This window comes from Lynx canadensis, chromosome D4, assembly GCF_007474595.2.
Source record: "Lynx canadensis isolate LIC74 chromosome D4, mLynCan4.pri.v2, whole genome shotgun sequence".
Classification (NCBI taxonomy): domain Eukaryota; kingdom Metazoa; phylum Chordata; class Mammalia; order Carnivora; family Felidae; genus Lynx; species Lynx canadensis.
In genome coordinates, this window is record NC_044315.2 from 59,731,076 (window position 1) to 59,758,934 (window position 27,859).

Genomic DNA, 27,859 nt, shown 5'->3' on the forward strand with positions numbered 1-27,859 from the left:
TGTGTCCAGTCATTCACTCGTCCATTCATTGTAGGACTGACAGCCTCTCCGTATCAGCCACAGCTCTCCTTCTGCTTTGAGCTTCACATTCTCCATAACATGGTTGGATTAGAATGCTATCTTAAGAACCCTTCCTGCTCTTCCGACCTAATTTTCTAGGTTCTCAGTGAGAACGTGGGCACCATATAGGAACAAAGTGGCATTGCAGCCACATCATCAAGAGCACGAGCTCGGGCATCCTGGGACACAGGGCATACTGCATGGCCTGACTTGCCTTCTGGGTTTCAGGGTTCAGCGCCTGGATTGGCATGCTCTATGTGGATCATTATCATACCAACCCTGTGCTCGTCAGCTTTTGTAACATCCTGATCACAGGGCACAGGGAGCGGAGGCTGCAGCAGGCCATCAAATACTGGTGCCTAAATCAGTCAGCAGGTAAGGCTCTGTCTGAACCTATGTTGGGGTTGGACAATAGGGAACAAGTACCCTAAGGCTTCTCTGGGATCCCTGAGATGTTCCAGCTTCCCCTTTCCCTGCCCCCCTTCCTCCATACTTCCTGCCCTGGGAGACCTTTGACCTGAGAGAACAGGAGGCTTAGTCTTCAGCCAGCCTGGCCATGGGACCCCTGAGGTCTGGTGTCCTTGTCCTTCTAAGTGGGCTCCTCCCTTCTTCCCAGAAATGAGCTCTAGTTCACTGTCTGAGTTCACTCTTCCATTTGTTTGAGACCCCGCCCATATCCCAGGGTTCAGAACAGATGCTCTCCAAGATGGGGCTCAGTTTTGCTTACCACAAGTGCTTCTGGCCCCCAACACCTGCCTCCTCAAGGCTCTATAACCGTCTACTCCACCCCTCCACCCCTACTACTCTGCTCTGCCTTCTGCTGGGAAGCCCACCAATTAGTCATGTTTTGTGGGCACCAGTCTGGATTAAGTTCATCACTGTTCCCAACTATATCCAGCTATATCCAACAGATATCCGGCTCTGGGACAAACTCATGTCCCTTCTGCCACCCTCATGTCCCCAGGGGTCCTGGTCCAGCTCCTTCTCCCACACCTCACACCTACCAGTCAGCTTCTCCAATAGCCTCTGAGAAGGACAGAGACAAGCCCTGTCCTCCAGGTCTGTCTGCTCTGATTCTCTCCCAGGTCCCCGAGTCTCAGCCAGGTCCAGGACGCGGTGGCTTCTGCTGCAGACCCTGGTCAACAATCCCAAACTAGTCATGCTCAGAAAATCAAGACCAGGTCATAGCTCCCGGGAGTTTGCCCAGATTCTTTTGATGGGCTCAGAGAGCTGACAGTGACCTCCGACCTTGCTATAAGGCCATTCCAGGATGACTGCTCCAGAGAGGACCCGGGCTACCCAGCCGCTGTCCCCTGCATTGTGACAGGATGCACAGTCACTGTCCACTGCATACAGCACCAGACACTCGTGGATGGCACCTGGGCTGAACCATGAAGTCTCAGCCCTAATAATTCACTCCCCTGGTAAAAAGCTCAAGAACTAAAGAGAATTTCTGTTGAACAATCTTTTCTCAATGATTTCCACTATCGATGGTTAGGAGGCAGCCTTGGGGAGTTCCATATGGACAAACAGTTTGACCACAGGGCAGAACTTTGTGTCAATGAAGAATGTGGTAAAATGGCTATCTATACCAGGAGAGTTTAACTATTGGACACAGTTGTTCTCTGGGAGACAATGTGGCCTTAATCCAATAGGATCCTCATTGCTCCCCCACTTTCCAGGCCTCCTGGTGGTGGGAGAGACCCCAGCCTCTAATCCGGTAGTGTGAGCAGGCACACATTGGGCTCTTCCTGCCATGGCCACTGGGATGGAGAACAGATCAGAACTGACCTGGGTCTTGGGCACAAAGAAGATATACACATCTGACGAGGAGGGGATCCCCCAGGAAAGCTGCCTATCTGCGGAGGCAGAGATGGGGGTGTGCAGGCATTCTCCTTGGAGGACAACAGAGCAAAGGAGTGGGAGCAGGAGAGCCCCAGGCATGTTGGAGGAGGGGAGGCCTCTGGTGTTTGCAGTGCAGGGAATCAGGGGTGGGTTAGACCACCTAGGGAGGCTCAGACTCCAGGCTGGGAGGCCTGGACATTTCTCTGTGTGCAGAGGGCCCAGTGCTCACCCTGAGTCTTCATACCCTCGTGTAAGGTCTCTGATGGTTCAGGGCTTGTACAAAGTGACCAAAGTCATGCAGCTTGTGCAAGTGCCAGGAGGACATACCAACAGGGTAAGGGAAGTCCCCCATCCACCTCATGAGTCCCAGAGCCATTGAAGTTCAGTAATCACATTAAGCATCTACTGTAAACCTAGTCCTATTGCTAGACGTGTCTGCCAGACTCATCTCTTTTAATTTAACCTTTGCGACTAGACTTTGTCACTCTGCTTTCAGAAACTGAGAAAACTGTGACTGGCGTGTCGGGATCCCCACATGACCACTTCCAGCTGTGTAACACCAGCTAAACTCCTTTGCCTTTCTGTGCTGCTTTTTCCTTATGAATAAAAAGGGCAATACCTGGGCACCTGGGTGGGTCAGTTGGTTGTGCGTCCAACCTGAGCGTCGGCTCAGGTTATGGTCCCAGGGTCGTGGGATGGAGCCCTGCATCAGACTCTGCACTGAGCATGGAGCCTGCTTGGGATTCTCTCCCTCTCCCTTTGCCCCTCTCCCCTGCTCTCTCTCTCTCTCTCAAAAAAAAAACACAAAAAAAAAAAAAAAAACAATACCTGCAACACCCAAAATTATTTTGAGGATAAAATGAGTTAATACATGCAAACACTCCTAAGTTAGTGCCTGATACATCCTAAACTGAATAAATATCAGTTATTGTCATTTTCATTGTTTCACTTCGTGATGATGTGATTAATGTCTGTTCACCTCACTATGCTCTCAGCTGCATGAAGAAAGGAGCCTGTGATGGTCTCCCCTGAGGTAGTTGCCTTGCAAATTAGTGCTGATTTTCCCCAGGATCTACACTCATCGGCCCTATTTGCTTCTAGACCTACTAGTAGACTTGGCCTCAGAAGGCATCTTGGCTAGCAAGGGAGAGTGTGGGGATCGTCCCGTGGCCACATATATGGACCCTACGCCTGGAAAGTCAGAAGTCATCCATGACCCATCAGGTCCCCACCAGGGAGGAGTGGCCACAATGTACCTGACAGGCTGGGGCCTCTAGGGAATGTATGTCTTTAAAAGAATTGTATAAAGAGGTACAGGAACGCTGGAAATCCTACTTTATAGGTAGCATAAATGTTGATGGAATGAGGCCCAGCTGTAGCCTTGAAAGGTGCCTCACAAATCTTGCCCCTGGACACGAAGCAAGCAGGAAGAGTGTGGAGGTCACGGACAAGGATCCCAGGAGGATTCTCATGTAGGTAAAAAGGAAACACGGAGCCCCTAGAGGGAGACGGAGGATAGAAAGTCCTGGGACCTCATCCACTGGCAAATTCTCTTTCTCTGGTCTTGTCCTTTCCACACACGTTTGATTTCTTTACATTATTCCTCTACATAGTACTGATGTACTAATTCCAGAGACGGAACTAGAAAACGACAGTTCCTAATGTGTGGCCAAAAGAAACGTCAACAGGAAAGCAGAGAGAATGTTTCATCTTCCTTCAAACTGTAGGAAGGCAGCCACTGTCCTGGGGCAGAAAGGGGCCTGGTAAGTGTTATTTCTAGACACCCAGCTTCCGTGGTGTTGCTAATGCCTATGAGTACCTTCAACCGCTGGACTCCCAGAGTTCTGAGGGGCTGTCCCTGCTCCGCCCAGGTTAGGGATACTGAAATGACATGTCCTCTGCAGAAGTGGGATTGGGGCCTCCTTCAGTAGTGAGGGAGGGGCCGGCCCATCTCCCTTCTCCTGCATACAATAAGCTGGTGACCCTGCAGGATTTCTTTAGTTCACGGAGGAATGTGAAAGTCAGTATCTCATTTATATTAGCATGGGAAGTGAAAGACCCAAACCTTAATTCTCAGGCTGTAAAAAAAAGAGGATTTTAAGATAATATTCAAATCCAGCATTTACTATTTGCTACAAATAGATACACCCCTCCATAACAGGGAAATAGGCCTTGGGGAAGAACAAAGAGGGAGATGAAGCAGGGTCACCTCCTCTTATTCTGGTCCTCCGGGGAGCCCCAGAAAGGGCTCACAATGTTCTGCACCTCAGATGGGATAGCTGACCTAATGCACTCCGAGGGTCCCAGGTGTTGAGGAAGAGGTCTCACTTGAGCTGGCCTCTGGGGTGTGATCTGCTGCTGGTACTGGGCTCTGTTGGGGGCTTGGTGCTGACTGGAAGAGAGGGACGTCCCCCATGGTCATGGCCCACCCTCCCCACCCTGCCCTTACTGCACTGTGCTCTGGGCACTGCGCTAAATGCTTAGTCAACAGTACCCTATTTGTCCCTGCCACGCAAGTGATCAATCAGCATCACCCATCTCACAGATGAGGAAACTAAGTCTCGGAAACCTAAGGTGAATTGTCCCAGGCACAGGGCTGGCCAATAGTGGAGCTGGAATTTCACTCCCCAAGACCATGCTTAGTCTGAAGTTTGACCTTAAGCCCCCAGGATTCACTACTGCCAAGCCTGGGTGCTCACTCATCCTTGAGCTTTATTGATGACCATTCTTTTTGGCCTTGAATTTTCTGCTGGCCAATAGGACAGGAGCTCCTCCAGCAGGACAAGTTGTTAGCTACAGGAGAGGCTCACCCGTGAGCCTACCAGGAGCCAACGGTCAGATGTCCTTCCAGTGCCCACCCGGCAGGTGTAGTCCAGGCACCCCATTAGTCCCCAGGCAACAGGGCCTGTGGTCAGCAAGGGAGTCACGGCACAAAGGCTCTCTGGAGCCAGCCACAAGAGAGAGACCAGGGAGAGTCTGTACCTGCTCTTGCTCACTCCTGCCTGGTCTCACCTCAAACTGCCCCTCAGGCTCAAGGCTGTAATGATTTGCAGCCATAGGGAGCAGCTGCATTACTTTGCATTCCTGGGGCCAGAGGGAAGGACAGATGCAGACAGGGCCAGGGTAGAGCGGTGCTTCCTGGACAATGTGTGGTCGAGGAGAGAGGCAGGAGGCTGGTTCCCTGGTCTTTGTACACAGGGAAACCCTCCAATTCCATCCAGGTCCTATCTATTCTCTGAGATGGGCATAAGTAGCCCCTCGTCACAAGTTGGACTTACCCCCACCCACCAATTTGATGGGTCTCCCACTGGTCTGTTATCAAACTCTCCCTCCTGAGGGGGGAGGAGCTCTGATGCCCCTCCCTCCCCCCTTCCCACAGCTGCTCACCTCATTGTTTTTATGGAAGTTGATCAGATTCCTCTGAGAGGCAGACAGCCAGGAGCCATCAGAAGAGCCCTCAATGGATGAGCACTGGGCGTTGTATGGAAACCAATTGACAATAAATTTAATTTAAATTGAATTTAAAAAATAAACAAAATAATAAATAATAAAGACAAATATAAAATAAATAATAAAATAAATGTAAATATAAATAAAAAAATAAATTTAATTTTAAAAGGGGGGACCCTCAGTCCACAAACTAGCCTCCCTTCCCCGCCCCATCTCACGCTGCACTACCGCCGAGGTCCTCCAGAGGGCAGGGCATGCACAGAAAACAGGCGTGGGACCTAGGCCAGGCTCTGGGCCGGGAGAACGGGGGCGCGAGAGAGCTGAAGCTCAGGGACCCTCTAGCCAACCCACTCTGACGACAGACCGGGAGACTAAGGCCTCAGGCAGGAAGTGACTTGGAGGAACCCTACATCTATCTCCCTCCCCTCTGTGGGCACCTCCTGAAGGAGAGGTCCTACTCCCACGAAACCTCCCGCAGCTTTGCAGTGGGGAAGCTCTGCTGCTCCCCCAGCCTGGGTGACCGGACAGGCAACTTCCTCGGCCTGGTCATCCCTAAGAGGAGCAGGATGCTCCAGTGCCAGAGAGGTTTGCCAGGTGCTGTGACCTCTGGACCAGCAGGGGGCTCTCTCCTCCTAACACCCACCCCGCCCCATCCCACCCGTATCCTGGCCTCCTGGCCGTTGCTGCCCCGCCCCGGGGTTCTCTCACCTCCAGATAATCCTGCATTGCAGTGTCCAGCATCCCCAGGTCAGCGAGAAACGTGCCAGGAAGGGGAACACACCCTGTGCCATCAGGGTGGGAGTGGGGATGAGCACTGGCTCTCAGGGTCCCCTGGAACCCAACTCTGAAAACTCCTCACCTTCAAGCTTCCACCCCAGGGTTCCTCAGTTCTCCTCTCCCCGCCCTCCAAGAACACCAGACTCCTACTAATCACCTCTCAGGACCTGCTTTTCGCAATCACAGGGTGTGTGGTCCTGGGTCCTGGTCACTTCTAATGGGGGATTTTTGGCACTGACCACAGAAGGCAAGCTGGAGGGGGAAGGCCCCTCCTCTGGGTGTGGAGAGCTCTGTTTGGGAGGGGAAGAGCCCCCTCTCCTCTGACCTTAGAGCCCCTTCTCCACAGGCATACTGCCTTCTGCTGCTGTCTGTTCTTGACTCTCTGGGGGATCATCTCCAGGGTGGCAAACTTGGAGATGCCTCCTGCCAGGGTCCAAGGACAAGGTCAGTGAGGCCATTGTCTCCTCACCCCATTTCTTCCAAGATCCCCTAACCTCACACCCTGGACAACTGACCTAAGTCAGTGGCTACCAGTGCTACTCTGTCCTCTAGTGTGTTCTGATTCTAGACAATCCTAGCTCCAGTACTCGCCCGATACGTGGCCTTGGGCCTGTGGCCTGGCCTCCGGAGTCCTGTTTCCTCATCTGAACAATGCGAGAACTCCACCTACCTCACAGGGTCTCCAGAGGACTCAATATCATGTTACTATCATCATTATTATTCTCCTCTCACACCTCCAACACATTCCTTTCCTCCCTTCAACCTTATCACCACCCTGTGAGGCCTGCACCACGGGATCATCACCCTCCGTTTTCCAGATGAGGAGACAGAGGCCCGAAGAGGGGCAGTGATTTTCTCAGAGGTCTACAGAGAGGCAGCTCCCATTTCCAGCCAGAGGTCCTGCCCTAGAGCTGCCTTTACCCCAACCCAGCCCCACCGCTGACCAAGTCCTGTCCTCTGGGCTCTCAATGTGTGTCCAGGCCCCCAGCCCAGCCAAGCCATGGATGAAGAGGGATAGGGGTCTTGGGGACTTGGCTGAGTAGCCCCTGCCTGCTCCAGCCCACTGGAGTCTCTACCACCCAGGCTGGGCCCAAGGCCAGGCCAAAGCCTTCACCTCCCCAAGGTACCCCTCAGGACATTCCTCTCCACAGCAGTGTTCTTCATCCACTCAGAAGGGGACTGCTGAGGTGCCATCTCTGACTGACAGAGTAGAGAGCAATCGGGGCACGGGGTGGTAGCACCTTGCTTCCTCTTTTTGAAGCTTCTGACTTCCATTCAGGAAGGATCCTCTAAGAATCCATTGGTTCCCCCAAACTCTTATAAGGTATCTGGGACATATGTCATGGCCAACTAGACACCCAGATGAGTCTCCTGACTGTGACTGATTAGCACTGATGCTTGAGGGGCAAAGTAGGAAGTCACAGAAGGCACACATATCTGTCCCTGGCCCAGCCGTTTGCACCTAAGGCTAGGCATCTATTTGTCCACCTGGCCCATGGGATTCCCCTGCAGCACCCACCCTGGTGCAGGCAGGGTGCCCTCCTCTTGGAGATGGAGTGAGTACTGGAGGAGCAGCAGGGCCCTGGCTTCCTGAGGACAGGCCGGGCTTATTTAGGGAAGAAAGAAACCCCCACTGATCCCCAACAGCCTGGAGGAAGCCAAGTGCCAGCAGGATGGACCCCATGGAAGCCAGACACCTGCTAATTCTGCCAGCTCAGCACCCCCTCGTGGAACAGCCCAGCTGCCACCACTGTATCCTATGACCAGGGCCGTCTGCCCTGCAAAGTGTTCCTCACCTGCTCATGGACCAAACAGATCCTTCTTTCTGTTAATGTAAACAAGACTGGAATTTTTCAAAGATTTTAAGTGAGAAATAAAACCACACGCTGTCCGGTAGCCCTCCCCCCACTCACCCCTTCCTTCTTTCCAGACTTCCAGCCTCCACTCTACCTTGATAAGTAGCCTCCCTGCTCAATGAGTTGTCTTGCTACAAAGTTTTTGAAATTTTCAGGAGCTCTTCCTGAGGGGAGGAGAAGGAAAAGAAGGAAGGAAAATTTGAGGGATTGATGGGAAGGGTGTGAGCATAAATACTTTTTATTTGAGAACCCAGAAAATCAAAACTGTCTGCATAGCATTTCCACTGGGCTCCTCTGAGCTCAAAGGGCTCCATGGGCCTGGGGAGGGGAGCCTTCATGGTGGTCACCTGGGGTCTCCATTCTCCGTTCTTCTAAGCAGCATTATTTTGACCAGTTTGGGTTCCAACTGGACATACAGTTTGTTGCTACAAAGTAAGCACTCAAAAATCTCCAATTTGGCTCAACCCAATCTCTGACATTGAAGAGACCCAAAGCAGAACTGGTGGCCTAAGTTTCTAGGGAGGCTTAGAGGCCCCACCCCCAGCTCAATCCCTGTCCCTGAGGTTTGCTGCCTCCCAAAAGGTCCCAGCTGAAAGAGGGGGCAATCCCAGTCCTCTGGGAGATTCCTCTCACCCACCCTGCTCCTATGGAGAGAGGACTACCCACCTGGAAACTTCTCCCCACGTCTTCTTCAGCGGGCAAATGGCATACAGTGAGCAGAAGCTCCTGAGGATCTGGCATTCCCGCCTCGCTGCACACCATGCTCACTGGACCCACGGCTCTGCTCAGGTGAGTTCTTTGTACACCTGCCTGCCACCTCTGAGCACCCTGAGTCCTCTGGAGCCCTGTGGGTGCTCCCAGCACAGTCAGGTCGGTCCACAGGGTGTTGGACCTGGTGGGCCTGAAGAGCCTAGAGAGGCAAGAATTCCTTTTCTATTTTTTCCCCTTCAGCTTTAGAATGTATTTGTCAACTTTTTCACAATTTTGTCACAGTATGACTGAGCCTGAGCTCATTTTCATATAGTGAAGGCTATTTATGTTTCTTTTTCTATAAACTGTGGCTTCATGTCTTTTGCCACATTTTCCACTCTGTGTCTGTTATTTCTCTTATCAATTTCTAGGAACTCTTTAGGTATTAGGGATGTGAGCCCCTTTGTAATACGAATTGCAGATAGTTATTCTCAGTTTATCATTTCTCTCTTCTTTTGTTAGGATTTTTTTTTTTTTTTTTGGTTGGTTTGGTGGTGTTTTTTGCCTGGTGTGTTTGTTTGCTTGTTTTTCTATGTATTGTTAAGATGTCGCTACTCCCCAAACTGATCTATAGATTCATACAATCACAATAAAGTATGTCAGCAGATATCTGGTGGACATTAACTACATGATTTCAAAATTTCCATAGAAATAAAAGTGGCCAAGAATAGTCAAGACAATCGTAAAGAAGAACAAACTTGGAGGGCTTACGCTACCAGATGGTAAGCCTTAGGATAAAGCAACAGTAATCAGGGCAGTGAGCTATAATAGTGCGAGGACAGACAGAAGGAGCAATAGACAGAGTCCAACTGAGACCCATACATATGAACACTTTGTATATAACAAAAGAGGCACGCAGAACAATGGGCGGAAGATAGTCTTCTCAGTAAATGGCCCAGGGTCACTGGTTACCCATATGGGAACACAATGAATCTTGATTCTTACCTTCCATCATAAACAAAATCAATTCCAGGTGGGTTTTAAATCTAAATGTGTAAGTTATTTTTTTTTAATTTAAATGTTTTATTTATTTTTGAGAGAGAGAGCGCAAGTGGGGGAGAGGCAGGGAGCGAGGGTGACACAGAATCCAAAACAGGCTCCAGGCTCTGAGCTGTCAGCAGAGAGCCAGATGTGGGGCCCGAACTCATGAACCACAAGATCATGACCTGAGCCAAAGTCTGACGCTTAACTGACTGAGCCAACCAGGCACCGCTAAATGTGTAAGTTTAAAACAGCAACATTTGTAGTAGATAATATAGGGGAATATTTTCATGACCTTGGGGCAAGCACAGGTTTCTTAGGACATAAATTACACTAAGTATAAAGGCAAAAATTAATAAATTGGACCTTATTAATATTAAGAACTTCTCTTTGTCAAAAGAGAGTAAGAAGGCAAGAACAGAATGGGAATAAACACTTGTCATATGTTTATCTGGAAAAAAGCATCAGATAAGATATGTAACTAACTCACATCAATTAATAAGAGAGACAATCCATAGAAAAAGCAAATGGGCAAAAGATTTGACCAGATATTTCACAGAAAGATAACCGAATGGCCAAAAAGTATATAAAAGATTACACAACCTCATTACTCATCAGGAAAATGCAAATTAAAACCACAATGAAACACCACTACACATACACCAAAATGGCTACAATAAAAAATGTTAACAATGCCAATGTTTTCTTTAATGTGTATTTATTTCTGAGGGTGGGGGGGGGGGTAGAGAGAGAGGGAGACGCAGAATCTGAAGCAGGCTCCAGGCTCCGAGCTGTCAGCACAGAGCCCCATGTGGGGCTCAAACCCACAAACCATGAGAACATGACCTGAGCTGAAGTCGGACGCTTGACTGACTGAGCCCCCCAGGTAGGCTAACAACGCCAAATGTTGATGAGGACGTGAACAACTGGAACTCTCATACGTTGCCATGATATAAACGCATACAACCACTTTCAAAAACTCTTTTGTAGTATCTGCTAAAGATGGACTTACACAAGGACGCCTGGGTGGCTCAGTTGGTTAAGTGCCTGCCTTCGGCTCAGGTCATGATCTCACAGTTCGTGGGCTCAAGCCCTGCATTGGGCTCTGTGCTGCATTGGGCTCTGCATTGGGCTGGTGCAGAACCTGCTTGGGATTCTCACTGTCTCGTCTCTCTCTGCCTCTCCCCCACTTGTGCTTTCTCTCTCTTTCTCTCTCAAAATAAATAAACTTAATAAAAAAAGACGGACTTATGCATACTCTGTATGACCCTAAATTTCCACTCTTAGGTAAATACCCAGTAGAAATGCCTGCATATGTTCACTATACAAAAGAATGGTCAGAGCAGCATTATTTGGTAATTTTCTAACTGGAAACAACCCAAATGTGAATCTATAATAGAAAGGATAAATAAAATGGGGCATTTTAAAATAATGGGATGGTATACAGAGATCAAAATGAACTCACAGCCACATTAAAAAATGTTTGGAACTTCACAAACATAATGAAAGAAGTCTGACATAAAGGAGTATATTCTGTATGATTCCATTTAGATAAAGTTCAAAAACAAGCAAAACTAATTCAAGTTAAAATATATGTTATCCTTGGGGAAAAGAGGGCAGTGACTTGGGGTGAGTACATGAGGGAGGCTCCTGGAGAGTTGGTAATGTTCTATTTCTTGGGGGTACTGGTTACCAAGTGTGTTCCCTTTGGGTAATTTATTAAGCTGTATACACTTATGATTTCCATACTCTTCGGTATGTATGCTATGCTTCAACACACAGATCCAATCAGTTTGATCCAGAATTTTTTTCCCATTTGGTAGCAAGGCCAGATGGCATAGTGTTTGGTTCAAGATTTTGGAATTACATGAACTCGATTCATATCCTGGATCTAACCCCTTCCTATCTTGGAGATCTTGGCCAAGTTACTAACTCTGAGCTTCAGTTCTTCATGTGGAAAATAGGCTTATTATGCTACCCTGAGCATAGTTATGAGGGGATTAAATCCTCTCAATAAATATTAGCTCTTGTCGGTCCTTACTGGTCTCCGTTCTATGGACTGTGGAGAAGATAGACAGTGACCAGTGGAAGAGGAAGGAAAAGGATGAGACTCTAGTCAAGAGACATTTTCTAGATGAAGACTGAGGGGGAAGATATGATGGTGAGGTGCAGAAAAAGAGTCTAAAGGCTTGGCTCCACTAAGAACTCCACTAAAGATCATTCCCTGTCTCTCACCTCCAGCCCACCTCTAACGTGAGAGGGACTAACCAGATGATCTCTAGCTGGTTATCACATTGCAGAGTTGGGAGGGCAATGCAAATGCCATCCAAAAGCCAAACACAAATTCCCATGTTTGATCCAAATTCAAACACAAAGGCCCAGACTCAGGAGCTAAGGGAGGCAAATTCTCAGTGTTAAGACCATGGGTTATTTTTATGTTCTCCATGGATTTTTTTTTCCTACTTTATACAATAAGTGTGTTGCTTACTCAGAACAAAACATGACACATGATATATCCATACCTACATATTTGTATCCAAATATCTAGAAAAAAAAGAACCCCTGATTATAGATGTGCTAGACACTAGAACCCAGAAAACATCTGGATGGGGAAAGCACTGTTTCTGGTGTATAAGGTTCAAGCCAGCATAGCATAAACAGTGGTATGAATGACTGCAAATAATTCCTGCACATTTTTTTTTACCCCTTCCCTTGTTTACCTACACTTTCTCTTTTTCCAGTTAAAATTAGTCCAATCTTTTTTACAATATTTCACTTTGGTAATAAAATCCATGACCAAAGAAGGGGAATAAAAGTGTTCTCTATTCACTGTTAATTAACTTCTGAAGCTAGTCTGGATGGAATGATCACTTGTTCTAGGAAGTTGTCATAGGGAGCATTTACTAGCAATTGGAACAGAGATCCCTGCCGAGGAGAGGGATTTTTCTGGGGGAGTTGAGTACGTCACAAAACATAGGAAACCCTCAAGCCAGGTTCACTGTCAACCACAAGTATTTTCAGATCTGGCCACATAGGACTATGGCTGGGTGTGTGGGAAAGAGACAAACTCTAGGAGTGTCAGATGAGGACATTCTAGGTATTCATGCATTTACCCAGGGAGCATTCATTGTGTCTGAATCATGTGCAAGACACTGTGCTAAGAGCAACTGCCGCTAAGTTAAAATTAATAAGGCGTACCTGCCCTTCAGGAAACGCCTACTCTAGAGGTCCTGAACTCCTGTATTTGACTGCAATCAACATCCAGAGAGAGGAGAGGTTATAGGGGCTGAGGCAAATGAGTGGTTGGGATAATTGTTACTGATAGTGGAAGGCTGGCTGGGTCCGGGATTGCGGAAAGAGAAGGATCCCAGCAGAAGAGCAGGATGAGGAAGGGCAGGGGGGCAGGGGCTTATGCAGGAGGAGTGGAGAGTTTGCTAAAGCAGGGAGAGTCAGGGTGGGAACCAGATTGGGGGGGGGGGGGCGGGCTCTGTGGTCATCTAAGACTGAGTTGGATTTTGCAGGGGCTGCAGAGTTGATGAGGGACTTTTGAGCAGGAGAGAGGGTAGGTCAGAGCCATATTTTAGCAGGGTTATGTGGCAGTGGTGGGAGGATGAATGGAACTCAAGAGTCCTAGAAATTAGTCTTTTCATTGTAATGCCATACAAGCCTGATGCCTGAATTCTGAGCCCTTCAATCTCGTAATCTGAGAAAGAGCTGGCCTTATTTAGAGAGGCTTTCTGCATCTTACAGCCAAGCACTGTGCTGCTTGCCAGCAGAGGTTGGTTTTAATCAAGTAAAGAAGACAGGGTGGATTTTCTTGACTGCCGTGGCTCGGAGTTACATCTCAGGTCTCCTACAGTTTTCAGAACATTCAGTGTACTGCTCTGGACGCTCCTGACAGCGCCGGGGCGCCCCCTTGCTGTGAGGAGAAACGGGCTTGGAGGGAATACTTCCTAACAGTTTCCCCACTCCCGGTGGGGCGCTCCGGCGGCTGCGGGCCATCATCCCCTCCCTCCTCGGAAAGGAAGTGAGGGCGGGGCCAGCGGGGCTCCCGCCCCTCTGCGTTGCCTTGGAGACCGAGTGCGTCCAGCTGCAGTTGAGGCTGGACTGGCCCTGGCTAGTGGTGCCTTCTGCAGGTGGGGCGCCAGCCCCGGGCGCAGGGCCTCCCTCCATTGGCCGGGTTTAGAGGGGATGGCCGGGGACTGCACCGCGCTCCTCGGTAGGCTGGCGGGCTGGTGGCGTGAGAGGAGCCTGCTGGGTCTTCTCAGCATACAATAGCTGCCTAATTAGCACGGCCAGAGTCGGGCTGCTCCTTCCCTTCACTTCCGCCTCTCTTTGTCCACTTTTGGCGGGGAGTGGGGGAAGGAGGGAGTCAGGGATCCTTCAACTTTGTTCAGCTCCAGTTTGGAGAGTCAAGGCCAGGTTGAAATCCAAGATGACACCTTGAGCACTTTTCCCAGGAGAGCTTGGGAGAGTGAAGCACAAAACAATAACGATTTATTATTCTGCCCCACCAAAGTCCTCTGGATTTGCACACTGCGTGGCTGGAAGAGCCAGCCTTCTCCGGGAGTTCGGTTCTTGCCGGAGGTTTGTCTCCTTTTTGCTTCTTTGCCACTCCTTACTTTTTGCTTAAAATGAAACCCCTGAGGCTTGAGGGAGGGGGGCGGGGCTTGCTTTTTCTTAGAGCAGTGGGGTGGGTCCTACCCAGCCTGGTTGCCTGCGGGAGGGGGTGGGGCCCGCGGGGGGCGGGGGGGGAGCGCAGGTCCTAGGCGGAGGAGTTGTCCTGGAGCCAACCTCCTCAGACATGATTCCCGGACAATGAATTCCTAACAGGGGCGCCCCGTTCAGCCAGCGGCCAAGATGTCCTCAGTGGGGAAGGTGACCCAGGTTCCCAGCGGGAAGGTCTACCAGCAGATCTTCGAGGCTGAGGTAGGTGTGTCCCTTGTGTCCCTCTGTGCCCTCTTCCCTCTGCACCCCAAACCTCCCTCCCTCTGAAGGCTTCTTTGTCCGGGAACCCAATGAAATAAGGGCTTTGAAATTGTTTTGATTTAAAAAATAATTCTTATTGGTTCTTAAAGTGTAGGAATACAATATTAGAATGTCTATTCTTGAAAATTAAAAAATGTACATTAAAGTTTTAGTTAAATTAAAAGTTGAATTATTCAGAAATCGCCAAAATTAAAGGTGTCTTGGGACCTTTTCCTATGCACCAAAGCGTTTCTAATTTTTCTTTTTAAAACCTGGGTTTGATTCTATAACAGTGTTTTGAAACCTGCTTCTTCCCTGTTAACGGTATTGCACAGACCTTTTGCATGTCAAGGGGCATTAATGCAACTTCAAGATGTTTAGAGGCTGCCCAGTTGTTAATCCAGGACTTCCCATAGTGTATTAAAGTAACACTCTCTTGACAGCCAAATAGGTTGCTGGAATTGCCTTGCCTATAAAAAACTTGTCTATAAAAAAACTGCACAGACAAGAACAGTATCTTAAATACACAAACTCAAACCTTCCCTTTGACGTTCTGTACTGCTTATTTAAAAGGAATTTTCATTCCTACTTTGAGCCCTAAATAACGCTCTATGTAGGAGGCTTGGAAATTATAAAAGTATAAGGAGGCCAAAGAAACAAATTACTCACATGATCCTGCTGCCTGGAGGCAGCACACCATTCTTAACATTTGGCACACTTTCTCCTGGTCATTTTTCTATGAGTTTAAAATTTTGAGATCATACTGTATAGTTTGGGTTATAATTTTTTTAAGTTGCGCTTTTAATTAATATGTTTTATGGTATATCATATCATAAACATTTCCCTATGTCATAAATAGTCTTTTGTAAGTCTCACTCTTAATAAATGCCTAGCATTACACTGGAGGGACATAAGAAGTTTACTCAACCAGTCAGTCCCCTGCTATTGGACAGCCCCATTTTTCTAATTCCTTGTGATTATAAAAGATGCTAGGATAAGCATCTTGGTCCTCACTAAATTTCTTAAGAGATACCCTTCTAGATACCTGAATGTCTTCTGGGGGGTACTTGCATGGAATGTACCCTAGGGTTGAAGGCCTCCCTGTAAAGTGCCTTCCTGCTGGCAAGTTCAAACGTGTCCTTCTAAGGCTGCAGAGTGAGCCCTGGGTGCTGAGGAGTCTGTAGTCCCGACCCCCCACCGGATCTTTTGTGCATTCAGGTGCAGCTGGTCCGCTCTCTGGCAGCCACCAGGAAGCGCGCTGTGGAGAGTTCCATGACCCCAAAGAATGGCAGGAAGCCCTTGATGAAGAAGATGGATATTCCTGAAGGGGAGATGATGTGTCCTCGGCAGCGGAAGTGGGCGCACAGCCTACCCAATGACTGGGTCACGGAAAATCCTGTTCTCTACAGGTGGGTCCTGTGGTCCACACTGTACCTCCCCACCCGGGGGGGGGGGGTGTGCCAGAGTCTTCAGAAACTCAGAAAGCCCTCACACAAGATGAATGCCATTTAGGAATGAAGTCCCAGTATCTCCTCTGAGAGACAGAGGTAATAGCACCTACTTTGCTCCACTGTTTGCTTCTCCCTCTCTTCCTCTTCCTCCCCTCTCAGTAATTATTGATTGAGTGCCTAGGACCAGGTACTGGGTCTGGGGATCCCACTCTCCTGGAACTTGAGGCCTCGATAATAAATAAATAGGCAAGTCCCCCTAAAGGTGGGAAGGCTCTGACCCAGAGGACAGTGGTAGCACAGGGGTCAGGAAAGCCCCTGAGGAGGGGCCTCAGCGGAGACCAGAGGATGAGGGAATAGATGCATGGGGCAAGGCGTGGAGGCGGGGAGGGTTTGGTCTGCTCTGGAAGGTGAAGAAGTTAGTGGGCCTGGGGGGAGGGGCAGTAGATGAGGCTGGGATAGGCTTGCAGACCACAGTCGGGATTTTGGACTACTGAAGTGAGCAGCTGATTTGCCTTTTTAAGGCCTTTTGGCTGTTGTGTGCAGAATGTAGGGAGTGGCAAGAAGAGGCCGGGAGGCCAGGGTTCCCTCTAAGCCTGGTGGGGCTACAAGAGGGAGAGTAGGATATTTCCGGTGTATTTTAGAGGCAGAACCCCTCAGACTAGGTGGTGGATTGGAGGGAGGAGAGGGCTCCCGAGAGCCCGAGGTCTGTAGCACGAGTGCTTGGGTGGACAGAGCAGGCGCCATTCCCTGAGATGGGCGCATATGGTCTAGGAGCAGGGAGATCAGGAGTGAAATTTGAGAATCCTGAGTATGCCATTTCTACTCCCTGAGCTCAGACTCCTCAAGCAGGGAGAAAGGAAAGAAAAGGAAAAGGAGGGCAATATCTTCCTCACCGGGGAGCTTGGGGCGCCTGGAGCTGATCTTCCCTTTGCTCTTCAAGCTCTGAGCAAGCCGCAGTCCCCTCTGGGACTCGGAAGGGGAAGTCGGTCTCTCTCTACCTGCCTTTGTTTTCTCTTTTACCTGCTTTGGGGCAGAGATGACCTGACCTTTGACTCTTCCCAGAGAAATCTCCCCTGAGGCTTCTGACCCTCAGCACCCTTAACTACCTACAGATGGGCAAACCCACTGGCCACCAAGCCCAGACTGGAGGTCGGTGTTCTCTAGCCCATGTGCCTGATGCCCAGTGTGGGGATTGAAGCACAGACGTCTGGGGCCTGTTGATGCTGCCCCTGGCTGTGACTTTGGCTCCTACAAGGGTCTAAGTCCCCTCTCAGCTGATTTGCGAGTTATCTATCGCTCCTAAGCGTCCCCCCTTCCCCAGAGTTTAGCCTAAGGTCACCCATTATCCCAATAACCAGATATAGCATCCATCAGGAGCTCTTAGCATCCACAGGACAGTTTTAGGAAAGGCACTTTCCATAGAGGGTGCTGGCATTGTGCTGTGCTGGCTTCCTGGGACAAAGTCAGCTCTGCCCTGGACGTAGATCTAGACGACAACTTCCTGTGGCCTGTGACAGGGAGAAAGATGTGTTTGTAACCTGCCAGGCTCTGCCACCCTCAAAATGACTGGGGTCACTAACTCAGCATTGGCATCTCTCTGAAGTCCCTTGTTCCCTTCTTGAAAGTTCAGCCAGCCAAAGCCAGTGAACCTGTGTGTTCATTCACCCAGGGCAGGGCCTCCGGGTGAGCAGAAGAGGAGCCCAAGGTAGGGATAGATCAGCACTAGTGTAGACCCAAGTCCTCGGGTCAAGTGCCTGAGGAGCTAGAGCCATTAGCTCGGTAGTCAGAGCACCCAGGTTCCCAAAGAGCCACCTTAGTCCATAGGCACCTGATTTACAAGACTGAAAGACCCACCTCTGGAGGGTCAGTCTAGGCCCTGCAGTCTTCCTTGCTGGTAGGTGTGCAGTGAGGATTGGATGAGAAATGACTAGAAAGCGCTGCACATGTGGAGGCCTGGAGGAATGGCAGGTGTCATTGAGACCTGTTGCATTTCTGTGGTGCTTGTCCTATGGACAGTGCGTTCAGAGATTTTTATTCCAAAGCTAAGGTCATTCTCACTCACCCTGGTCCTCCCTGCTGAGGTAGCTTGTTCTGGGGTCTCAACTTTCTCCTCCCACACCTAAACCCCAAGGACCATGGACCTTGGCATGACCCTCGTGGGTCAGGGAGTCTCAGCTCTGCTTTGTATAATCACTTCTCTAAGCACCCTCCCCTCATCCCTGTCAAGGGGGTTATTGTGACTGCCTCATAAGATGATGAGTTGCTGAGGGAGCAAATCCTGAATACTCAGCACTGGCCTGGCTTTCCCAGGCTGATCATGCCCTACTGTCCTCAGTTTCCCCATGTGGAAATGGCTCTTGCCTACTACCCATGCTTGGTTTGCAGCCAGAACAGAAGCAGACCCTGATTTCTTGTCTAGGGACCATGGTGCCTACTGGCAGCAGATACCCAGGCAGCGTCTGTTGGGAGTCTGGCATAGCCTCGGGGCTCTCTGGAATGGGGTGGGCCTTATCACCAATATGTGAGGTCTCTCTGAAGACTCCCTTCTGTGCCAGAGCTGCCCTGGGGTAGGGGAGGGGGCTGGGAGTTATTGTTTCCTCTACTTGTGCCTCAGGGAAAAGGAAATAATCAAGAAGAAAAAAGCTGAAGAAAGTGAGAGCATCATTGAAGCCAGAGAGGTCCGGGGCCTCATGGACACCATAGGTGAGTCTCTGTTCAGCTGTGAGGGCAGGGCTGGCTTTCTCCCCTTGGCTCCTCCCTTGAGCTTGCTCCTCTGGACCTTCTCCTCAGTGCAGAGAGCTGGGGAGGGAGCAGGGGGCTCTGCGCAGTCAGAATTTACCAATGAAAGTCAGTTGGTAAAGGATATTCCTTGCTTTATTGCAATTTCACAAGAACATTTCAATCTGCATTGTCTTCCTTCATACTATAGAGGAAGGTTCTTTTCCTTTACGATTAAAAAAAAAAAATGATACATACTCACCGTAAGTAATCTCTGCACCCAACATGGGGTTTGAACTTACAACCCTGAGATTGGGAGTCACATGTGCTATCTACCACTGAGCCAGTCAGGCTCACTGTGGAAAACCAAAGGAAGGGGATAAACAGAAAGGAAAAACTCTCCCTTCGTGATAGCACTGCTTCTCTTCCCAAGAATGTTCCCCACCATGAAATCACATGGTGTCCAGATTCAGGGGACCGCAGAGCACAGGACGGGAATGCAGACTCTAGAGCAGATGGCTCATGTCCAAACCTCTGCTCAGCCACGGCTGTGTTTGTTCTTTAACCCCCATGCCTGAGTGTCCTCACTTGTAAAATGGGGCTGAAAAAATAGAACCTGCCTCTTGGCCTCTTCAGGAGTGGTAATTGAGTTAGAACGATGCCTGGTGCATAATAAGTGCTATATAAGTATTGGTTATTCTTATTTGTATATGTATTTGCTTCTATTAACTTTAAAAAAAAACATAAATGGTCCCATTCTGTACCTACCATTTGGAAACTTTTTCTGGCATTTAACTGTGTATGTGAGACTTCATTCCTTATAGCACTTACAGATCACCTTTGTTTTTTCTCTTTTTCCTTAAGCCTCTGACACTGTGGCCTGGTTTGGGGGTCCATCTCCTGAACAAAGGCACTTTCTGCCTTGCTGCCTTTTCCTGGGAGCCCTCCCCTTGCTTTGGAGCTCTGAGGGCAGCCTCCTCACCTCTGTTGTTCTCCCCCAGTTCCAGAGAGGATCAGCACAACCACCCTGGACAGAGACTCCAAGAGGCAGGGCTACGAGAGTGCTCTGGGGAGTTTTAAGGAGGAGATTGCTCAGATTGGGATGGTAAGACTCCTCCCTCTCTCCCCTTCTGTTCTGGGGCCATTCTCAAGGCAGGCTTGTCACTGCACCCACCCTCCCTTCCCGCCCAGCTCAGAGGCCCTGAGTGGCTCACCAGTGGTGTGGATGAAATCAGAGTAGCCAGCTTGAGTGGCTCATGATGAGTGCTCGTTATGAGCACAGCTTTCTAAGTCGGGTACCACTGTTTCTCCCACTTTACAGTTTAGGCTCACAAAGTCTTGCCTGATTTGGCACATAAGGGGCCAGCTGGGAACTGGACTCCAGGGCTGATGCCAAAGCCCAGCCCATGATCTCCCTACGCAGTCCTACTAATGAGGGCCCAAAGGGCCTGGCCCTCTGGCTTCCCACCCCTCATGCTATCTGGCCTTTTGGTACCACCTTCACTTGGCTCTCTGTTCCTCTCCAGAGACATTCCATCTCTAACCACCCTGGTCCCCAGAATATTCCCTAAATGAGGCCCTTCTTTGCCCTTCTTCTCTGAGCCCTGGACTGCACTCACCACTCTCTCCCCATGTCTTCTCTGACTTCTGTCATTCCCTTGGATTCATGCAGCTGGCTCTGTACCCAAAGCACCAAGAAGCTCCCCCAGCCAGTCGTTGCTTTACTCATCTGTCCCAACTGTATATGAGCCCTACTTTTGTCCATGACTCTGTGGCTTTGGTCATACAACATAACTGAGCCTCAGTTTCCTTATCTGAAGTAAACTTGGAATCCTTTCACTGGCCACTTCTTTAATGGATGTTTGTTGAGCCCCAACCATGGGCCACGCCTGATGTCAGTACCTACTTCACAGGCTGTGGTGAGGACCAAGTGAGTCTGAGGACAAGGGCTTAGCCTAGAGCAGAGTGTCCAGCACATGGCACATGCCCAGATAAATGGTGCCTGCCCTTGTGCTCTGGCTGTGAATAGTAAATCCTAGCTCCTTAGGTCTAGGTAATGATTATTAGTTTTGAGGCAGGACCACAGCTAGCACTTTCCCACCACAGGGCAGAGAATTGGGGGAAGGGACGGGCTCCCCCTGCCCTGGTGGTGTTGAGACCACAGGCATTGCCCTACTGGCCTGTTGTAGGAAATGGAACCTCTCATCTTAGAGCCAGGAGCACTTCTTTTAAAAAAGCTGGCGGCGTCTGATGAGGAAATCGACCAACTCTTCAAAAAGGTGGAAAGCGACATCAACCTCGAAGACTACACCATCCAAGTAGGGCTTCCCTGTGGCTGGGCTTGCCCCACCGGGGTCCCACTCCTTCCCTCCCTGCCATCTGTCCTCCCAGCCTGACCCCAGTTTCTTGGTATAGACCCTGATGGAGCTGTGGGATCAGGTGGCTGAGAAGTTCCAGTTCCAGAAGCAGGGGATTAAGGAGCTGGATGAGACACTGACCTCGACCGAGTTCTCTCGGGCAGATAAAGTGAGTTGGCCTGCAAATGGGCTCTTGGTGATTTTCACCTGTGGGGTTTGTGAGGCATCGTCTCTTTGCTTGCAGGTCTCCAGGAAAAGAAAGTCATTAACAATGACACCTTGTTGTTTCTAGCTCAGAAGCGTGTTGAAGAAATATGTGGAAATCATAGAGAAAACTTCCTATCTCATGCAGCCTGACGTGTACACGCTGATAAATAAGGAAGCCATGGTGAGTGGTTTTCATGTGCAGGGGATCAGCCCACAGAAGGGGCGGGACCTGAGGATGCCCCAGAACCTGGTGTCTCAGGACCGATGGGCTTCTCATGTGTCACATTTCCAACTAACTCGGGTTAGTCGCTTGGGTCCAGAACCAGAGTTTTTGTTAAGTATTTTCAGTAGAAGTCTTTCTAAAGTGCGTGTCCTACATCCCTGCTGTCTTAATCCCGATTACCTAACACAGCAGCACTGGTTTCATCACTGACGGTTTTACGAGCACCTACTGGGCCGTGTCTCAGCCACCATGTGCAATGCAATAGGTGCTGGATGGTGGAGCTGTCCTGGTCTCAGAGTGGTTTGTGCCCTCACAGGTGACCCCAGCCTGCTCCGTTTGTTTTCCTAGTGGTGCTTGTCTGCCCTCTTGTTGGCCATCAGTGTCTAGTGCCGAACCAGGCCTGTCTCCCGTCTCTGTCCCCACTGCTTCCCTGTCCACACCCCACCCTCGCCCAGCTGCTTTCTTTGGGTGTAGAAAACAAGAAATTCAAGGTTGCTCATAATATTTCCAAAGTCAGAGTTAAGCCCGACTCCTCTGCCATGTGAAAAGACACTATGTACGGATGTTTGTGTGTGTATGTATTTTCTTCAAATGTAATTAACATGCAGTGTTATATTAGTTTCAGGTGCACAGTACAGCGATTCAACAATTCTGTGCATTACTCGGTGCTCATCATGACAAGTGTACCCTTAATCCCTTTCACCTGTTTCACCCATCCCCCCCCACCCCCCCTCCCCTCTGGCAACCATCAGTTGTCTGCAGTTAAGAGTCTGGTTTTTTGTCTCTTTTTTTTTCGTTGTTTGTCTCTTAAATTCAACAAATGAGTGAAATCATACGATACTTGTCTTTCTTTGTCTGACTTATTTCACTTCGCATTATACCCTCTAGCCCCATCCATGTTGTTGCTTCCTTTGGCTACTCAGAAGCACATTTTGCTTGCATGGGCTTCTAGGGCCTGTGCAGAAAGCCGGGCTTGCGGAGGCCTCCCGGCAGTACACGGGGTGAAAGGAACCCAGCACTCAGAATCACAGATGGGCTCCTGTTCGGTCCACATCTTGGAGTCCTGGATGAAGCACAGACAGGGAGTGAGCACAGACCTCCCTCTCCACTGCCCAGACACACAAGCTCCCAAACTAACTCCGCTCCTGCACTTGGAACTCCCTGCCCATAAAACAGGGGTAACGATACTTAAACCAGTACCTGTTGGGGGGAGGGGGTGACAAAAGAGGTCTCAGCAGTAGCCACTGTCATTTGAAAGAAACAAGAGTTCCTAACTTTTATCCATTTGATCCCTTAGGTGGGGTCAGAGCAGTATCCCGGGGATGTTTCAATGTCTGGCGTCCATATGCTTATTTTACTCATTACAACAACAGGCACTTGCTACTTACTCTATGTGCATTTATCTCATTTAATTTCGCAGAATCCCTGTGCTGCCAGTAGCATTATCTTCGCCTTATGGCTGAAGAATTGGAGGTTTAGGAAATACCTGCCAGTCCCCCTCTCCCCCCACCACCAGCTAGGAAGTAGAGCCAGCAATAAACCTCAGGTTCCAGTGAAAATTGTTACTGGAATGTCTACCCGCTGAGCTTGGCAGGTTCCCACCCTTGCTCCAGGGCGGTGCCCCGAGAGCTTTGGGGAATTCTGAAGACATTTGGCTGTTCCACTCCCTGGGGGCATGGGAGAGACTGCTCTCATTGAGGGGGGCAGGCTACTAAAAGCAGAATAGTACCACACCATGAAGAATTGTCCCCACTGCCATGCCAAGGATGCCCGGTGAGGATCACTGGGAGGACTGCAGAAGAATGTTCCAGCCCTGGTCTCATTTGGTAATTGGGTCTTCGTTCTCATCACAACCATAGGTGACTGACTGGTCCCTGATGGCAGGAGCACTCTGCTTTTGGAACAAATTCATTTAAATTTTTTTTTTTCAACGTTTATTTATTTTTGGGACAGAGAGAGACAGAGCATGAACGGGGGAGGGGCAGAGAGAGAGGGAGACACAGAATCGGAAACAGGCTCCAGACTCTGAGCCATCAGCCCAGAGCCCGACGCGGGGCTCGAACTCACGGACCGCAAGATCGTGACCTGGCTGAAGTCGGACGCTTAACCGACTGCGCCACTCAGGCGCCCCAAATCAGCTTCTTTAACAATCTGATATGGTCTTGGGGCTGGGTTGAAGGCACATGCTTAAGTCAAGGTTCATAGGTGAGTCTTCAGGAAAGACCCCTGTCACAGTCCATGGCTGTTCAGCCCCAGGCAACTTCCGTGAGTGCCCAGTGACCCCTCGGTGCCCCTCAGATGCTGCCACTGCCCTACTCAGCCCCGCTGGGCCCCAGGCCCTCTGCCGGCACCTCACCTGGCCCCTCTGCAGCCTCCCCCTGTCCGTCTCCAACTGAGCCTTGTTCTGACCTTGGAGAGCCCCCACCTCATGTAGAGCCTGCCCACCTGTACCACAGGTCATAAACCAGGCCCTCCTGGGCAACCGGAGGGCCATCGCCCAGCTGTTTGTCAACCTGATGGAGGCCACGCTGCAGCAGGAGCTCGAGGGCCATCGTCGCTGGCAGGGCCTGGTGGACACCTGGAAGGTTCTCAAGAAGCAGGCCCTGGTGCAGAGTTTCAGGTCCGTGTCTGCCCACACTTCCCAGAGCCTCCCCCCAGCCCACCTGGAAGGCCGGCCCAGCAAGCCCGTGGTCCTCACCCTCCTTTCTGTCCTCGCTCCAAAATGCTCCCGTTCTTCTGGGGGTAAAAATATGCGCTCTTTTCTTTTTTAAAAGTTAAAGTAGATAAAGTATAAAAAAGAAATTAAAAATCATTATTAATTTCTCGCCACAGTGAGAAGCACAGCTGATATTTTGGTGTATTTCTTCCCAGGCTTCTTTAGACCCATACTGTATATGTCACTTTCTGTCTTATTTTCTTCATAAATGTTATCGCATAAGCATTTTCTGAATTATCACAGTACAAATTGTTTGAAAACGCCCGTCTGATTATCTGCCCAATTTCCATTCGACTGTTACTCAGAACCCTGTGTTACTGGGCCAAGACGAATGGCGGTCCCTCAGGCTTTGGTCCCCATGGGACCAGGGGTGAAGAGAGGGCTCATCTCCCTGCTTCCTCTGCCAGGTGGCACTTCTGTTAATACCGACACAAGGATCCTGCAGCTTTTGGCCAACAAACAAGGCTTTCTTTTGCTTGTCACGTCAAGACGTTTGAGGATGCCAAAGAATGTCTGTCTGTCTGTCTGTCTGTCTGTGCTGTGGGTCTGGGGATGGGAGGCCATCTGTACACCTGGATTTCCAGATGGAGAACACCAGAGTCTGACACCCTGGGTGAAAGAAAAGTGTACTGAGACCTGGCTCCACCTGTACTTTCCCTGTGACCTTGATCAAGCACTTGAACATTTCGGAGCCTTTCTCTCCTTATGCAGACGGGCATGATGATGCGCCAGTGATAGGGTTTCAGTGATGATCAGCAAGGTGCTCTATGGAAAGTGACTGGTCTGGGTCTGGGCCTGGAAGTTGTTACAAATATCAGTAATCATCCACAGTGATGGCAGGAGCTGGCATTTAATGGGCAGTTCCCGTGAGTCAGGCATGGTGCTAGGGGCTTTGCTGACTGGGTCCTACAGTGGAAGGTATTCTCATTAGCTCCGTTACAGAAGAGGAAACAGATTCAGAGGAAGGGACTGACTTGCCCAAGGTCACAGAGCTGGCTGGCCACTGTCGGGACCCACACCCGGATCTGTGCCCAGTGGTCCCATGCTCTTCAGAGTCTCGCTGGTGGCCCCCTGGCTCTTCAATCCCCCCTCTCATCATTGCCCCAGAGGCCTACAATGGGGAGGGAGGGGCTGAAGTGGTGTAAGGGTGCTTAGATTGTGAATGTTCTTACCATGGGCCTCATCCCCTCTTTCCCACCCCCCCACCCTGCTCCTCCTCTCCATGGTGCCAACGTGTCTGGACACCCAGTGAGTTCATGGCCAGTGAGAGGATCCGGGCTCCTCCAGATGTGAAGAAGGAGATAGAGAGCATGCTGAAGAACCAGAAAGCCCTGCAGCAAAAGCGGCTGGAGCATATCTGCACCATCTGGTACAATGAGAGGGGTCCCCGGGGAGGGGTGCCTTTGGGGGTCCATGGGGGAGGCAGTCACAGTTCTCAGCCTTGACCCTTCTCTTGGGGCATCCTCCAGGCCCAGCCATCTCCTTGTTCTCTGGTCCTGCGCTGGCTGGCTGGGCCTTTGTTCTGGGGCATTCCAGCCCCAGTGGTGACAAAGAACATGACACATTTGCTGGGGAAAGAAGTTTAGTGTGACTGTGCCAAGAAACATGGAAGGAAGCAATGGCAAAGGGGGTGGGGTGTTAGTGGGGGAGGAGGGGCCAGGTTAAGGGGTTGGATTTTTTTCTAAGATCTGGTGGGAGCAGAGTGTCTCCAACAGCCCTGTGGTTTCGGGGGTGAGTTGGAGGGTCTGAGACTGAAACCTGGAGGTCAGTGAGGAGGCTGTTGCCATCAGACAGGGAACCTGTTAGAGGCTGTGGATGTGTAGAGGCCCACTCAGTTCTGATCCTTAATAAGCTGTTTGGTGAGGGGCACAGTGAATGTTCTAGACCTTGGAAGCCCACTATGTGGGGGTCCTATAGCATCCACCCTCAGTAAAGGGATGGAGCATGTGTGGTTCTGCAAGTGGAGACACTTCACATGCTGGGAAATGCTCCTCCTTTTCCTGTGAAACTTGGGCCCTCCTACCCCTAGCCCTGGTAACCCTGGGTTACCCTCTTGTCTCCCCACCACAGAACCTAAGTTCTCCTAAGTATCAGTGACAATTAGAACCTCACACAGTCTCCTCCAGGGCAGACACATTTTCGTGCAGGTGTAAAATTAACAACGTGAATAAAAATCTCAACATAAAGTAAATCGCTTTTCTTGTTTCCTGTAACTCTGTATTAATTTAAATTTTTTTAAGTTTATTTGTTTATTAGAAAGAGAGAGACAGAGAGGATGAGCAGGGGAGGGGCAGAGGGAGAGAGAAAGAATCCCAAGCAGGCTCAGCACCATCATTGCAAAGACCGATGCAGGGCTCGAACTCACGAACCATGAGATCATGACCTGAGCCTAAACCGAGTCGGACGCTTAACCTACTGAGCCACCAGGTGCCCCACTCTATATTTATTTCTGACTCTGAGTCCCTGAACTGGGCAAAACTCAGTTTTTCTTGGGGTCCTGTCCATGGAGGGGAACTGCGAAACCCCGTCCAATGCAGGCCTGGTGATAGAGTCTGTTCCTCTATATTTGATCCACCCACATGCCTGAGGGTAACTGCTGCCCTTTCCAGACAGCTGGATGCGAGAATCTTGAGGAGGCTACCCTGAGCCCGAATGTCCTCATGCCCAGGCAGTGTTTCCCTCTGGGGATCTGGGTCTTGGCAGCTGCCCCCACAGTCTTCCACCAGGAAGCAGGACCCAGGCTGCCACTGCCAGGCACCTGCCACCCTCTCTGTCCACCCCTGCCTCCAGCCCCCTTCTGTTGGGTGAGGAGAGAACCCTGGTCCTCGGCTCTCAGCTGCCAGCGCATCTCCCCCTGCAGGGCTCTCGGCCCACTCCAGCTCAAGCTTCCATCATCAATGCTCTAGGCTCTCCCCAGAACTTAGTCTTTGAGAACAAAGTCCAGAAAGATTTCTAGGCTGCTGTCTTTTCTGCACCACCATATCTCTGACAGACTGTGAACATGGCGCTGGCTGGCTACCTGCCTGAATGGAAGGGAGAGACAGGGCCAAAGACACAGAGAAAAATGTATTCCCTGGTGCTTCTGGACACCACTGGGAAACACTATAAAATGGCAGCGTCTGCAGGCAGAGCATGGAGCTGGTGTGTGACTCAACCTGACCTGAGGAAGTTGGAGGCTACTCTATGAAATCAGAGGCAAGGGTGTGCAGATACGCGACCCAGCAGCTCCTTCACAGGGAGTATAGAAAGGGGTGAAGACACAATTTGTGTCTGGAGGTGTATACTACAAACACAGGCTGGAACGTACAACTTAAAGTTGCAAAGCCTTGATCATAGAATTCCAGCGAGTGTCTAGAGCGAAGGTTTGGGTTTGTGGTTTGTTTGCGCGAGGAGGTCTTGATAACACCCACAAAGCACGCTGTGTAGATACCCACCTATGCCTTCCTGACCTGTCAAGCAGCCAGGGAGACTTCTAATCCAACCCAGGGAACTGCCTCATA

General features: G+C 50.1%; 2 protein-coding genes across 6 annotated transcripts in view; both read left to right on the forward strand.

The window, feature by feature from the left end:
* The window catches only part of LOC115499833 (stimulated by retinoic acid gene 6 protein-like), a 54,156-nt gene extending 51,593 nt beyond the window's left edge, over positions 1 to 2,563 (forward strand). For 4 of the 5 annotated variants that reach the window (XM_030294032.1, XM_030294033.1, XM_030294030.1 and 1 more), the window contains 2 exons: positions 289 to 435; positions 1,146 to 1,388. In XM_030294032.1, coding sequence (XP_030149892.1) covers positions 289 to 435; positions 1,146 to 1,294 — 296 coding nt within the window. In that variant the 3' untranslated portion in view covers positions 1,295 to 1,388. Of the gene's footprint in view, positions 1 to 288; positions 436 to 1,145 lie in introns of all 5 variants that reach the window. The other variant, XM_030294034.1, reaches the window with a different exon arrangement.
* Positions 2,564 to 13,871: 11,308 nt separating this feature from the next.
* CCDC180 (coiled-coil domain containing 180) overlaps positions 13,872 to 27,859 on the forward strand; it is a 65,146-nt gene continuing 51,158 nt past the window's right edge. Inside the window, 10 exon segments of the mRNA XM_030292825.2 lie at positions 13,872 to 14,306; positions 14,553 to 14,648; positions 15,906 to 16,096; positions 18,753 to 18,841; positions 19,858 to 19,961; positions 21,046 to 21,174; positions 21,272 to 21,382; positions 21,506 to 21,601; positions 24,100 to 24,263; positions 25,609 to 25,728. Coding sequence (XP_030148685.2) covers positions 14,580 to 14,648; positions 15,906 to 16,096; positions 18,753 to 18,841; positions 19,858 to 19,961; positions 21,046 to 21,174; positions 21,272 to 21,382; positions 21,506 to 21,601; positions 24,100 to 24,263; positions 25,609 to 25,728 — 1,073 coding nt within the window. The 5' untranslated portion in view covers positions 13,872 to 14,306; positions 14,553 to 14,579.